The sequence below is a fragment of the Schistocerca gregaria genome, chromosome 2 (genome assembly GCF_023897955.1).
Source record: "Schistocerca gregaria isolate iqSchGreg1 chromosome 2, iqSchGreg1.2, whole genome shotgun sequence".
In the NCBI taxonomy this organism is placed as follows: domain Eukaryota; kingdom Metazoa; phylum Arthropoda; class Insecta; order Orthoptera; family Acrididae; genus Schistocerca; species Schistocerca gregaria.
In genome coordinates, this window is record NC_064921.1 from 848,896,331 (window position 1) to 848,912,334 (window position 16,004).

The 16,004-nt window shown below is 39.9% G+C and overlaps 1 protein-coding gene across 2 annotated transcripts in view; it reads right to left on the reverse strand.

The window, feature by feature from the left end:
- LOC126335211 (thioredoxin domain-containing protein 11) overlaps positions 1-16,004 on the reverse strand; it is a 150,258-nt gene that overhangs the window by 7,577 nt on the left and 126,677 nt on the right. The window contains exons 8-9 of one of the 2 annotated variants that reach the window (XM_049998226.1): positions 6,404-6,677; positions 2,734-2,943 (exon numbers count right to left, since the gene is read on the reverse strand). In XM_049998226.1, the coding sequence (XP_049854183.1) occupies positions 2,734-2,943; positions 6,404-6,677 (484 nt within the window). The remainder of the gene's footprint in view (positions 1-2,733; positions 2,944-6,403; positions 6,678-16,004) is intronic. The other variant, XM_049998225.1, reaches the window with a different exon arrangement.

Genomic DNA, 16,004 nt, shown 5'->3' on the forward strand with positions numbered 1-16,004 from the left:
AAAGTCAAGTTTTCTTTGAATCTTTCAGCAACTTTATAATCTGTGTTGTGAGGTTGGTAAAAGGATCCAATTATTATTTTATTCTGGTTGCCAAGAATGACTTCTGCCCTTACTAATTCACAGGAACTACCTGCTTCAGTTTCACTACGAGATAAACTACTTCTAACAGCAACAAACATGCCACTTCCAACAGTGTTTTAGCCTATCGTTTCAGAACACCATTATGTTCTTTGTAAAAATTTTGGTTGAAATGTCCGGCTAGCCAGCTTTCAGTGCCTACATCATTTTGAGGATCAGTGCTTTCCATTAGCGCTTGGAGCTGGTACTTTCCCAACACAGCTACAACACTTTACAACTGTTAACCGATGGTTCCTGAGTATATGTTCTTCCTACGTTCAACCTGCAACCTTTGAGACTGAAGCCCTTTTTGTATTTCCCCCCAAGACCCTCTAACCTAAAAACTGCCCATTCCACACCACATAGTTCCTGCTACCAGTGTAGTCACCTCCTGCATGTAGTGGACTCCTGACCTATTCAGCAGAACCCAAAACCCCGCCACCCTATGGTGCAAGTTGAGGAATCTACAGCCTACATGATCGCATAACCATATGAGCTTCTGATTCACACCCTCCACTCAGCTCTGTACCAAAGGTTCACAATCAGTCCTGTCAACTATACTGCAAATGGTGAGCTGCTCTCATTTCCCAAGCAAGATTGGCAGCCTTTACCTCTACTGTTAGCCACTTGAAACCAGGGTGACACAAATCATTGGTACTAATGTGAGCCACCACCTGCAGTTGGCTGAACCTTGCGCTCTTCTTGGCATCTGGAAGGACCCTTTCACATCTGGAATGACTCCAACCAGTATGCCCACGGAGTGCACACTGGCTTTCTTTCCCTTCTTAGCAGTCTTGTCCCTAAAGGGCCCTATAACGTGGGTAACAATGGAGCTCCTAACTACCAAGAATCCCATTCTCTGATGTTTGCACGTTTACAAGTTACAAATTATAAACACCATGATGAGAATGTCAGGGAATGTGCTTTTTTTCAGCTTTTAAACATATTGCTTTTATGGACTGAGTAAGTAGACACTAACCAAATTGGTTTTATTTTCAGTTACCTACCATTGCCAAAATTCTATTAAGGCTCTTTATGCATTTGTATACAGACACCTGATAATGCAAATACGATTTTTGAAACTGACGTATCTTTGAATGAAGAGTTTCAACAGTCACAGAATTGCTTCCTATTCAACACAGAATATTTTGATTGTGGATGCCATATGTACAAATATTATGACAGTAAAGTGATTTAAATATTTCATTAAATTACTGTATGGCAGCCACTTGATATCAGTATAGCAATGGTAACTATATGAAAAAGAATGAAAATGGAGATATGTGCCTCTTCTGTCAAATGATATGTTAAACTTTACAGACCAGGTCACTGTTTTCATTGATGCTGACTTCTAGTCTGAAAATGAGATAATATTTATCACTGCATTGGTTCAGTCAATACTTATGCAGTTCAGAACTTGTCAGTCATATGAGTTTAGAAAAGAGGATATGTGAGTGTACACACAAATAACAGAAATCTTGATAATTTCACCATACAACCAGCAGAGAGGGATGCCAGATTGGACAACGATTTCAAGAACATTTAGCTATCTCATAGTTTGTCATACAAGGGAGGGGCTGGTGATAATTTGACATGCTTCAATGTCTACCTACACCACTGTAATTCACTTGACACATGGGCGCACACACTTTGGAACCATCAAATATCCCCATTTTACATCAGTCCCACATTTTCTATAACACAACACATCAGTCTGTTCACCCGAGTGGCTGTGGTACATTACACACCTTTAGTAAATACAATAAAACATATAACAGAGCTACATAGGTAGGAATGATCATCAAAATAAAATAAGAGAAATCAGAGCTCGAACGGAAAGGTTTAGGTGTTAGTTTTTCCCGCTCGCTGTTCGGGAGTGGAATAGTAGAGAGATAGTATGATTGTGGTTCGATGAACCCTCTGCCAAGCACTTAAATGTGAATTGCAGAGTAGTCATGCATGTAGATGCATCATATGGCTACACATTTTGTCTCTTATTGCAGGACCTCCAGGAGGTATTCTCCAACACATTAACACAGAGCCACGAATACGCCTTGTGAATATATTTCTGCAACACTGCCACAATTCTGTGGTTTACCAAATGATTTTATCCTTTATCAATGGATCAACCAGGGACATAAATGGCACTTATCTCAGAGATCAGGAGCTTGAACTCCAATTGTAAATCCACATGTCACAAGCTGTCATCCAGAACATGTGTACCTAGTTGTCAATCTGTGTGTTGAGGAATTTAAGTCATACAATTTCATGATCTATGCCGAGGCTTTTTATGATATAAAAACAGAAAATCTTGGGTGAAATCTATAGAATAAAAACAGTTACCTTATAATTGAAATTAAGCAGTGAATAGGTACATAAACAACAGACTGAGCATTATAGTTCAAATATACAGTGAATAGTTGACTTTATTCATTCTATTGTTTATATGGCTATGTCTTTATACTAGGATATGAATGAATCAACTCATAGGCAAAAAACTTTAGAACCAGGGTTTAACTGGTTATGACAACTTGTAATGAAAATGTTTCATGCAAAGTCATTACAGCTTCACCATTTTGAATTTCTAAATATTAAAAAAAATAGTACTATTATTACCTCCTGAGGATTCATCACAAAATGATGGAATGTGAGTGAAGTTAGCTCTGGAATACATATTTTTTGTCCGTGACCAGAATTATCATGATCACAGTGAAATTCAGGGCTAGATCGCAGAGACCTTTTCAAGCTACCCTGAGTATAATTCAGCACAAAATCAACTATCATCCCTTTGCTGGGTTTTCCTTCCAATACATATGCACTTTCTACCTGAAATTAAAATGTGCGCACATTTCAGAAAAACAACTAATTACTTTTTCTAACTGCAGTAACATTTCTTGAATGGTTTCGAAGTATACGAGTTACTTGAAACACACAGTGGGCATTAATCGCTAACAAATAATAAAATTTGAATTCAAAACACAGAAACGAAAAGGTAGATAAACACTATTTGGGACAGAAGACAAGCCTTTATTTTATCAATACGTTTTTATATTGGTAAATAGAAACCATTGAATCTAATTGATGTTAAAGCTATTGATCATATAATAAAATAATCAGATAAGTGACACAGAGAGGGATATGAGTAAAGATAACTATCCACTAATATAGCAAAGAGAGACATTATTAGAATAAGTTCCACTATTCAAATAAATAGAAAGTAAAAAATAATATTTGTGGATAAATTTGCAGATGTACAGACTATTCATCTCTGTGAATACAAATAATTATTTGTTATTTATTATTTGTAACCTGAACTTAAGAAGAGCGATCTGACGATACTAGATGAATCTGACGTAAGTTGCTGTTGTCACGAGAGATCTGCGACTTTCTTTCGTCGTGTCTCTCATGTAACTGATTTTACATTTTGTGGAGCACTGTTTTCAATTTTTCAGGACGACAACAATGATAGCCCAGCGGTACGTGCAAGTTATAAGATTGCACTTAATATAGCGAGATCTGGAAAACCATTTGCTGAAAGTGAGTTTATAAAGGAGTGCATCAATGACGCTGCTGATTTACTTTGCCCACTGAATGCAAATCAGTTTCGAGCTATCACTATTTCTCGGCAGAAGTGCCATGGCAGATGACATTTACTGTCAATTAAGGAGTGCAGTGCAGGAGGTTATTGCATTTTCTATCGCACTTGATGAATCCACAGATATTTCAGGTAGCGCGCAATCAGTGATTTATGTCCGCGGTGTGGACACTGCTCTGCACATATCAGAGGATTTTTTACATATGATATCTTTAAAAAGCATGACCACCGGCACGGACATCCTGAAAGCCATTGAAGAAGCTGTCGATTCAGCTGGCTTAAACTGGGAACTTTTGGTGTCAGTGAAGACAGACGGAGCACCTGCAATGAAAGGGGAACAATTGGGATTTGTTGGATTACTCAGAAAAAAGCTACAGCGTATAGAAGAATCATTGTACAGCATCCACTGTATTTTGCACCAAGAAGTACTCTGTGCAAAAGCAGCAAAACTGGGGGACGTCATGAAAGTGGTTACGCGGGCAGTTAATTATTTGAGATGCCATGGGCTTACACATATACAGTTTCACACATACTTAGCTGAAATTGGGGAAGAGTATGGTGACATACCGTACCACAAGTGAAGTCTGCTGGCTTAGGCGCGGTAATGTACTCAAAAGAGTTTTTGAGCTGAGAATACCAATAAATCAGTTCTTAAAGGACAAAGGAAGGTACGACCCCAAGTTAGAAGATCCAGAGTGGGTTGCCACCCTTGCATTTTTAGTGGACATTACCGGACACATGAATGCACTGAACTCAAGTTTACAAGGAGAAAATCAGCTAATTTGTGAAATGGTTGAAAAATTGCAAGCTTTCACTAGCAAGCTTGATCTGTGGGAAAGACAGCTCTCATCAGGGAACACAGCCCATTTCCCTACTCTGTCTACTGTGCGAAAACAGAATTGCAAAGAATATGTTTCCATACTTAGTGCAATAAAAGAGGAATTTCTCAAGCGATTTGGAGATATATCATATTCGTCCCAAGCATTTGAATGGTTCTCGAGACCAGTTGCTGTTTCTGTAGATGATATTCATCTCAATTTGCAAATGGAATTAATAGATCTACAGTGTAAATCATGTCCGAGAGACAAGTTCCTTTTGGCAAGATGTGTAATAGACTTTTATCACGACTTTCCACAGCAAGAGTTTCCTCGTCTCCATCGTGAAGCCGCGAAGGTAATGTCAGTGTTTGGCTCAACATACGTTTCTGAGAGATTTTTTACTGTTATGAGAATTAATAAGTCTCGGTTAAGAGCAAACATGAGTGATGGAAATTTACGTAACTGTTTGCGTTTGTCTGTATGTAGAAATTTTATTCCAGACATTAAACGTATTGTAAACTCCACCTGTGATAATTAAATAAAACGTATTGTAGGTAAAAGGTACTATTTCAAATCATGATTTCTTTCCAGCACTCCTACTAACCTTATTCTTTCATTCAGTAAAGCAAGCTAGGAAACAAACCGCATTACAGAGGAAGGAGTGGAGAGGGGGGAGAAGCGGGTGGCTAGCTTGCCCCTGTGTGCACGCGGAACACCTGTTAACTGCACGTGTGCAAGTGCACTGCACATGTGCAGGATTCCTGCCCACCGCTGGTTTATAACTTATTCTGGCCTTATTAATGATGCTTTGATTATACTGAAAGGAGAAAAAGATATACTACAAACTTTTAAAACCATACTTGATGGTCTACTTACAAAAAAAAAAAAAAAAAGTGAAAAATTGAAGAACAGACTTCTTGAATATTTCAGCACATTGGCAATTTCCTATTGAGGAAGTGTTGGGAGCTGAGTTTTAGTCTATTTTGCCTTTCTACACCAAAGGGAAACATGAAGTTATGGGAGTGCTATCTTACCATGAGTTAATAATAAAATGTTCACCTGTATTGCTGTCCAAGATTGAGGGATGATTAAAGAGAGCGTTAAGATGTACAACAGTAAAAAAATGTCAAAGAAGTTGGGTAAGAATGTCACATGATTCAACTAATTTTGGAGATGACACTGACATAGAACCACAACAAGTTACTTGCCACATACTGCAGCAGAATTAATGGCTTCACAATTATTTTTCAGAGGAGGAACATGATTTCCATATCTCAGTTTGTTATCCTGAAACGAAGTCAGTTTACTGGATACTGCTCTGAAAACTAAAAGTAAAAGAAAGGTACATTTGTTTTATAAATGACAAAAACTTGAGTGCAATAAATGTTTTTAGATTTGAAATTTATCTTTCATTCATAATTTTTTCCCACATATTATCAATAAATGTTTTTATTTGCGTAAATGACTAATGTTATGAATACATTTTTTCAAAATTAATTGTTACCAATTCTGCTATATAGCAGAGGTACGTAGCTGTACAGAAACACATAAACAAGAATTCGAACATGGTAACTCAGCTTACAAATTTGCATTCTTTTTCACAGTGTACACATACACTAGCATTCAGACTAGACAGTCCTTCCAACATTGAAAATCTGCATGAATGGCTGCGTATTTTCTATTTTTGGAGAAGGACTTTTTTGTCAGAAACCTTAAATGTCTGAGAGTCGTTTTCACTGTGCTCCTCTGCAAGTCAATGCCTCCTCTATGTGGTGAGTAGCAATCTATACTTTTCATATTGTTGTTTTATTGCTGAGTGATTTTTTATAAAACCATAAAGAAAAGATAACAACAATGGTAAAGTGAAACTCACAGCTGCATTAAAGATCACAACAGCTGTCTCAACACTGGAGCCCACACCAAGTCCTTCGGCAAAGTGACGGTACTGCAGGCTGTCCATTGCAATTAGGGAAAGACTGAGGTTGGTACGGCATGCCAGCCCAATGTGAGAGTCTCCACTGATTGGCAGAGGACTTTTAGGTGGAAAAACTGGTTGATGCAACTTCCTCGCCCAGTGCTGGAGGCGGCATTGCTCCCACATCCAGAAACCGTACAACTCTGTGGCAGAGTGGATGTCACTGCCTGGTCTGACAGATTATTACATTAATAAACTTGGCATTCCTGAGACAAATTTCAAAAGTTATAAAAGTATATGAATCATAGTATCAGGCATAACACAACATCGAGTGAATTACTAATTCATGTATTTCTTTAATGTTAATTTAAAATGCATGCATATTTTATAAAATCACAGTAAGTGGATACATCATGCAATAAACAGGACATAAACAAGTTTGAATAAATCTTACATTTCCAGAAACAATAGTCTGCTGCAGTGAACACACAAAAATACTTGCAAATGGAATGTCATCAGTAAGTTATGCCCTCAAGAGCCCCGTTATCAGTGTGTAACACGCTGTGTGTTTTAGTTACAAACTATTCATATGTTCACTCAGTATTCAGTTATAGATTTTTGTCCCAGAGAACAAACACCCAAAATATGAACACTGTTTCAAAGGTACAGAAAAGGACCATTACAATAATAACCAAAAACAGCAGCCGAGTCCATTGTAAAGATCCCTTCAAAACACTGTGAAGTTTAAATACATCATGGAAGTACATTTACCAATCACATGTACACATAATAATAATAATAATAATAATAATAATAATAATAATAATAATAATTACTGCACAAACAGGACTGTTCATGACCATGGAACAAGAGCAAGACTAAACTGATATTCACCAAGAAGGAATAAACATGAAATTCTGAACAATTTTTTTTTACTGAGGAATAAGACTGTACAATAAATTGCCTATGGAGATCAAAGTGATTACTAAAACCAACTTACTTAAAAAGACAGTTAAAAAGTAGCTTTTAAGCAGCATGTTCCAACACTGAGGATTACTTAGATAACAGTGTGTTGGGATCTGGTAAAATATGTAATACATATAAATAATAAAGACAAATCATTACACATGACACTTTTGAAGTATTTTTATTTTCCTGAAAAAACTTACTCCCAAATCTATTCAATGAGTAATACTAACAACTTATCCTCTTTCTGAGCTCAACATTTCACTCATTATAGTGGGCTGCTGAAATAGATTCTAGGTTAGCAAATGGTTCACAAAAATGGAAAACACACACTGTCACCATGGCACCGACATCAGCGCGCTCTCTCTCTCTCTCTCTCTCTCTCTCTCTCTCTCTCTCTCTCTCTGTGTGTGTGTGTGGGGGGGGGGGGGGCAGCGGAGGGTGGGGGTTGTATGTGAAAATGCAATGACTTGGAGTGAGAAATGAATGAACAGTGTAGCACCAGCCCCTCTCATCATTATGTAACTTGTTTGTAAAACAGTATTGTATATTAGAACACCACTGTTTTAAACAGACTAGCCTTTTTCTGGGGATGGTGAGGCCTCAATCTTCAGCTGGCCACTCTGATTTATGTTTTCAGCGGTTACTACAGGCAAATGGTTCCTACTATGCAGACCTGGAAGTATTTATACACTGGTCAGGAAGAACATTATGACCACTTACCTAACAACTGGTATGACCACCTTTGGCACAGATAAAAGCAGCAACGCACCATGGCATGGAAGCAATGAGGCCTTGGTAGATCGCTGGAGGGAACTGGCACCACTTCTGCACACACTAGCCACCTAACTCCTGTAACTTCTGGTATGGGGGTGATGAGCTCTGACACCACGTTTAATCACATCCCAAGCATGTATGATTGAGTTCAGCTCAGGCAAGTTGGGGGGGTGGGGGTGGGAGGGGCAGCACATCGATTGGAGCTCATCACTGCATTCCTCGAACCACTCAATCCCATTCCTGGCCTTGCAACATGGTGCATTATCTTGTTAAAAAAAAAAAAGCAACGTTTGTCGGGAAATATGATCATCATGAAGGGATGTATGTGGCCTGCAAACCAGTGTACTATACTCCTTGGCCATCATGGTACCTTGCACAAACTCCAATGTATCCATGGATGTCCACATGAATGTTCCCCAGAGCATAATGGAGCTGCCTCCAGCTTGTCTTCATCTTGTAGTACAGGTTTCAAGGAGCTGTCCCTCTGGAATACAAGTTAGTGCCCCCCTCTGGCATGGTGAAGAAGGAATCGGGATTCATCTGACCAAGCAACACTCTGCCACTGTTCCAACACCCAGTGCCAATGGACACATGACTATTTCAGTCGTAGTTGCCAATGTTGTGATTATTAACACTGGCACTCTGAAGGCCCACTGTTAGGAGAGTTCGATGCACTGTGTCTTCAGACACGCTTGTACTATGCCCAGCATTGAAGTCTGATGTTAGCTCTGCCACAGTTTGCTGCCTGCCCTGTTGCACCATACTGCTCACCCTATGATGTCAGACATCTGTAATGAGGGGTGGCTGCCCAACCCCATGATGTCTGGCCGTGGTTTCACCTTGGTTTTGCCACATGTTGAAGACAATCACCACAGACCTCCTCGAACACCCGACAAGTTGTGCTGTTTCCAAAATGCTCATGTTGAGCCTCCCCGTCATCACAATCTGCCCTCAGTCAAACTCGGAAAGATCACACGCCTTCCCCATTCTACACATGGGACAGCACACTCACTGATACTACACAAACCATCTGACTACCAGTCATTCCTCACCAGGTGATGCTGCTTTCGCCTGGATGGGTTTACATCAATAGTAGGTCAGTGGTCTTAATGTTCTGGCTGATCACTATATGTGAATTGTGTACTACTACTACCTGTGCACTGTATCCCGTGAAAAGTATTTTGTGCTAGAGTATCAGCCGAAATTAGCAATTGTGCTTTATACAGTCTTAACAGTAGTATCTTCATTGAAATTCAGAGTACATCAAAATAAACAAACATATATTTTTGAGAAGTTTTAGAAGTTGTGAAAGTTGTTTTTGGGTGCTTAAAAATGTATATTTTCAAGAATCTTTGTAAGTTACCAGTGTTGAGCACAGAAAATCAGTGTTTCTGTTTTACAGTTACTATGAATAATTACCTCCCCCCATGAACCATGGACCTTGCCGTTGGTGGGGAGGCTTGCGTGCCTCAGCGATACAGATGGCCGTACCGTAGGTGCAACCACAACGGAGGGGTATCTGTTGAGAGGCCAGACAAACGTGTGGTTCCTGAAGAGGGGCAGCAGCCTTTTCAGTAGTTGCAGGGGCAACAGTCTGGATGATTGACTGATCTGGCCTTGCAACATTAACCAAAACGGCCTTGCTGTGCTGGTACTGCGAACGGCTGAAAGCAAGGGGAAACTACAGCCGTAATTTTTCCCGAGGACATGCAGCTTTACTGTATGATTAAATGATGATGGCATCCTCTTGGGTAAAATATTCCGGAGGTAAAATAGTCCCCCATTCGGATCTCCGGGCGGGGACTACTCAGGAGGATGTCGTTATCAGGAGAAAGAAAACTGGCATTCTACGGATCGGAGCGTGGAATGTCAGATCCCTTAATCGGGCAGGTAGGTTAGAAAATTTAAAAAGGGAAATGGATAGGTTAAAGTTAGATATAGTGGGAATTAGTGAGGTTCGGTGGCAGGAGGAACAAGACTTCTGGTCAGGTGACTACAGGGTTATAAACACAAAATCAAATAGGGGTAATGCAGGAGTAGGTTTAATAATGAATAGGAAAATAGGAATGCGGGTAAGCTACTACAAACAGCATAGTGAACGCATTATTGTGGCCAAGATAGATACGAAGCCCACACCTACTACAGTAGTACAAGTTTATATGCCAACTAGCTCTGCAGATGATGAAGAAATTGAAGAAATGTACGATGAAATAAAAGAAATTATTCAGATAGTGAAGGGAGACGAAAATTTAATAGTAATGGGTGACTGGAATTCGAGTGTAGGAAAAGGGAGAGAAGGAAACATAGTAGGTGAATATGGATTGGGGCTAAGAAATGAAAGAGGAAGCCGCCTAGTAGAATTTTGTACAGAGCACAACTTAATCATAGCTAACACTTGGTTTAAGAATCATGAAAGAAGGTTGTATACGTGGAAGAACCCTGGAGATACTAAAAGGTATCAGATAGATTATATAATGGTAAGACAGAGATTTAGGAACCAGGTTTTAAGTTGTAAGACATTTCCAGGGGCAGATGTGGACTCTGACCACAATCTATTGGTTATGACCTGTAGATTAAAACTGAAGAAACTGCAAAAATGTGAGAAATTAAGGAGATGGGACTTGGATAAACTGAAAGAACCAGAGGTTGTACAGAGTTTCAGGGAGAGCATAAGGGAACAATTGACAGGAATAGGGGAAAGAAATACAGTAGAAGAAGAATGGGTAGCTCTGAGGGATGTAGTAGTGAAGGCAGCAGAGGATAAAGTAGGTACAAAGACGAGGGCTGCTAGAAATCCTTGGGTAACAGAAGAAATATTGAATTTAATTGATGAAAGGAGAAAATATAAAAATGCAGTAAATGAAGCAGGCAAAAAGGAATACAGACGTCTCAAAAATGAGATCGACAGGAAGTGCAAAATGGCTAAACAGGGATGGCTAGAGGACAAATGTAAGGATGTAGAAGCTTATCTCACTAGGGGTAAGATAGATACTGCCTACAGGAAAATTAAAGAGACCTTTGGAGAAAAGAGAACCACGTGTATGAATATCAAGAGCTCAGATGGCAGCCCAGTTCTAAGCAAAGAAGGGAAGGCAGAAAGGTGGAAGGAGTATATAGAAGGCTTATACAAGGGCGATGTACTTGAGGACAATATTATGGAAATAGAAGAGGATGTAGATGAAGACGAAATGGGAGATAAGATACTGCGTGAAGAGTTTGACAGAGCACTGAAAGACCTGAGTCGAAACAAGGCCCCCGGAGTAGACAACATTCCATTAGAACTACTGACGGCCTTGGGAGAGCCAGTCATGACAAAACTCTACCAGCTGGTGAGCAAGATGTATGAGACAGGCGAAATACCCTCAGACTTCAAGAAGAATATAATAATTCCAATCCCAAAGAAAACAGGTGCTGACAGATGTGAAAATTACCGAACTATCAGTTTAATAAGCCACGGCTGCAAAATACTAACGCGAATTCTTTACAGACGAATGGAAAAACTGGTAGATGCAGACCTCGGGGAGGATCAGTTTGGATTCCGTCGAAATGTTGGAACACGTGAGGCAATACTGACCTTACGACTTATCTTAGAAGAAAGATTAAGAAAAGGCAAACCTACGTTTCTAGCATTTGTAGACTTAGAGAAAGCTTTTGACAATGTTGACTGAAATACTCTTTTTCAAATTCTAAAGGTGGCAGGGGTAAAATACAGGGAGCGAAAGGCTATTTATAATTTGTACAGAAACCAGATGGCAGTAATAAGAGTCGAGGGGCATGAAAGGGAAGCAGTGGTTGGGAAAGGAGTGAGACAGGGTTGTAGCCTCTCCCCGATGTTATTCAATCTGTATATTGAGCAAGCAGTAAAGGAAACAAAAGAAAAATTCGGAGTAGGTATTAAAATTCATGGAGACGAAGTAAAAACTTTGAGGTTCGCCGATGACATTGTAATTCTGTCAGAGACGGCAAAGGACTTGGAAGAGCAGTTGAACGGAATGGACAGTGTCTTGAAAGGAGGATATAAGATGAACATTAACAAAAGCAAAACGAGGATAATGGAATGTAGTCAAATTAAATCGGGTGATGCTAAGGGAATTAGATTAGGAAATGAGACACTTAAAGTAGTAAAGGAGTTTTGCTATTTAGGAAGTAAAATAACTGATGATGGTCGAAGTAGAGAGGATATAAAATGTAGACTGGCAATGGCAAGGAAAGCGTTTCTGAAGAAGAGAAATTTGTTAACATCGAATATAGATTTATGTATCAGGAAGTCGTTTCTGAAAGTATTTGTTTGGAGTGTAGCCATGTATGGAAGTGAAACATGGACGATAACTAGTTTGGACAAGAAGAGAATAGAAGCTTTCGAAATGTGGTGCTACAGAAGAATACTGAAGATAAGGTGGATAGATCACGTAACTAATGAGGAGGTATTGAATAGGATTGGGGAGAAGAGAAGTTTGTGGCACAACTTGACTAGAAGAAGGGATCGGTTGGTAGGACATGTTTTGAGGCATCAAGGGATCACAAATTTAGCATTGGAGGGCAGCGTGGAGGGTAAAAATCGTAGAGGGAGACCGAGAGATGAGTACACTAAGCAGATTCAGAAGGATGTAGGTTGCAGTAGGTACTGGGAGATGAAGCAGCTTGCACAGGATAGAGTAGCATGGAGAGCTGCATCAAACCAGTCTCAGGACTGAAGACAACAACAACAACATGAATAATTAACATATCATGTCACATTCATTCTCTTTTAGCAGGTGTGTATATTGCCTGCATTTATCTTAAAGTACCACTATTGTCAAATCTGATAGTGACCATAACCTGAAAAGCATTTTAAAGAAATAATAATGTTTGTACCAAGTTTTAGTATTGTTGTAAGAGACATCTAACTATAAAACATTTTAGTTCTGAAAGGTTATTGATAGGTAAAACTTGTAGCGTATCACACCTGTAAATCAAAAGAGAATCAGCAAGCGTTATTTAAAGTTACTTCTTCACTGTTCTGTAAAGCATTGCACCATTCACAATGCAGCCCCACTGTCTGCTGTTATTGGCCACAGGATGAGCTAGTTGCTGTTTGTAAGCAGCTAGAAACCATCCTGACTACTGACTGGAAGCTGCTACAAATAGGTTTGTTGGGAGGGTTACTGAGAGTCGTACTAGAGATACCAAACACACGTCAAGTACTATCCTCTCCTATGGATACTGTCTCTTCTGTGGAAAATACAGAATAAATCACTAGCTGTCCACTTGACTGAATGGCATGTCAATGGTAGGTCTAGGCATCCGTACAGGGAAAATGGAGATCAGAATAGACTCAGAATTTTACAACCACCCCCCTATCCAACAAGTTTGAGGTGTCATTTCCTACTGAAACAAAAAATGAGTCATGGGACTCACATCACTTGTTGGGAAACATGCTGTGTGCCATGTCAATGGGATACAAATGCAAAAGGGAGGGAGGGTGGGGGGATGGGGGTCTACCAATCATTGGCAGTCAAAACAAACAGGAAAAAAATGTTACTTCTTGGGGAAATGGAAACAAGAAATGGGAAGGAATACTACGTGCACCAATGTGTATGCCTGGGAAACTCATTTAAGATGATGAAGAGGCTACACCGTAACAGGGTGCGAGTGACTGCAGATTATGGTTGCATGTTTGGACAAATGATGACTGTTGTATGGGCTCCGATATTGTACCTGGAACATTGGCAGGAGGAGACTGAGGATATCAGTCTTCCTCATCAAGTTTCAATGAAGTTCACAGTCTGCAGCATTGCCCCCCGAACAGGTTGTGGGCCTCTGGTTCCAAGTCATGTTGAATGTTTGAACCAGAGACTGCAAAGGTGACAAGTAAGGCTGTGACTTCCTAGACTTGCGACATATGGGTGAAAGCTGCAAGGTCTCCCAAAATGCATCAGGTGTGCATCACACATCAGAGGCTGACTACACGTGGGATGCACACACAGGATTTTTACATTGGGCAACTCTCCATGCAATTCAAATAATGACAGCCATAGGAGACCTTAAAGTAGCAATGTAAGATCCAAAGATATACCTCCCACAAGAAAGACTACTAAAATCCTAGTGGTGAACTGCTGACACATTCACAACAAAGTGAAAGAGTTTGAAGCCTCATCAAAACCAATGAAGCTCGAGTAATACTAGATACAGAAAACACGTTAAAACCTGAAACTGATAACTGTGAGATTTTTTGCAGAATGTATAAGTGTATATTGAAAGGACTAGCTTATAGGAAATGGAGCTGGTCTATTTGTCCCTGTAGATGAGGAACTGAAATCTACCAAGATAGAAATTGAAGCTGCATGTGAGATTGTTTGGGAAAGTCTCAAAATCAGTGATGGGCATAAAATGGTAATTGGATCCTTCTATCGCCCACCAGACTTACCTCCTAATATAACCAAAAACTATAGAGAAAACCCAAGTTCGCTTGTACGTATGTTCCCCTATCATACTGTAATCATTGGTGGATACTTTAATCATCTAACAATCAATTGGGGTAATTACAGTTTTGTAAGCAGTGGGTGTGACAAGATACCCTGTGGAATATTACAAAATGCCTTATCTTAAAACTTCCTAGAACAGATAGCTTGGAACCCTACTCATGACAGAAATGCACAGGATATAATGACAACATATATCACTGACCTCTCTGAGGACATCCATAACTAACCTCATATCAGTAACCATGAGGCAGTTGCGGGAACATTGATTACCAATGTACAAAAGGCAACTAAGATGAGTTGAGATGGAATAATCAAGTCAGGTCTCAGCTAAAGAGACTGTGGCCATGTATGTTGTGTGTGTGTGTGTGTGTGTGTGTGTGTGTGTGTGTAAAATATTTCTAGTGCTCCTTGAGAACGTGCATGTCTGTGACTTAATCCCTTCATTATGTGGTAAAACAAGTAGAAAGGTTTGTATGTTCAGTAAAGGATGCAGTAGTGTCATATCTCGAAGAGAAACTTGAAACTTTTAGCTCTGGACATACGTATGTAGAGGAACTACGGCTCAAATGTAAACAAGTAGTTGCCCACGCACTGGATATACACTAAGGTGAGAAAAGTCATGGGATGCCTCCTAATACAATGTTGAATCTCCTTTTGCCCAGCAGAGTGCAGCAACCCAACATGTCCCAGATCTCACAGGTTGTTGGAAGTCCTCTGGAGAAATAATGAGCAATGCTTCTGCTACATCCATCCATTACTGCAAAAATGTCACTGTGTAGGATTTTGTGCATGAAATGATCTCTCGATTATGTTCCATAAATGGCTGATGGAGATTCATGTCAGGTGATTTGGGTTGCCAAATCATTTGCTCATACTGTCCAGAATGTTCTTCAAACCAATCACAAACAATTGTGGACTGGTGACATGGCACATTGTGATCCATGAAAAGTACTTCATTGTTTGGGAACAAGACATCCATGAATGGCTGCAAATGATCTACAAGTACCTGGACATAACCGTTTCCAGTCAGTGATTGGTTCAGTTGGACCCACATCATTACGGAGCCAACACCAGCTTGCAAAGTGCCTCATTGACCACTTGGCTCCACAGCTTCATGGTGTGTGAGCCACAGTCAAACCCTACCATCAGCACTTGGCAACAGAAATTGGTGTTTCCATCCATTAAGGGTCCGACTGAAATTGGTTTTTCCATCCGTTTAGGATCCAACTGAAATGGTTCCAAGCCAAAGAAGTAGCACTGCAAGCGATCTCATGCTGTTAGCAGAGGCACTTGCATTGGTCGTCTGCTGCCACAGCACATCTACACCAAATGTCACAGCACTGTTCTAACAG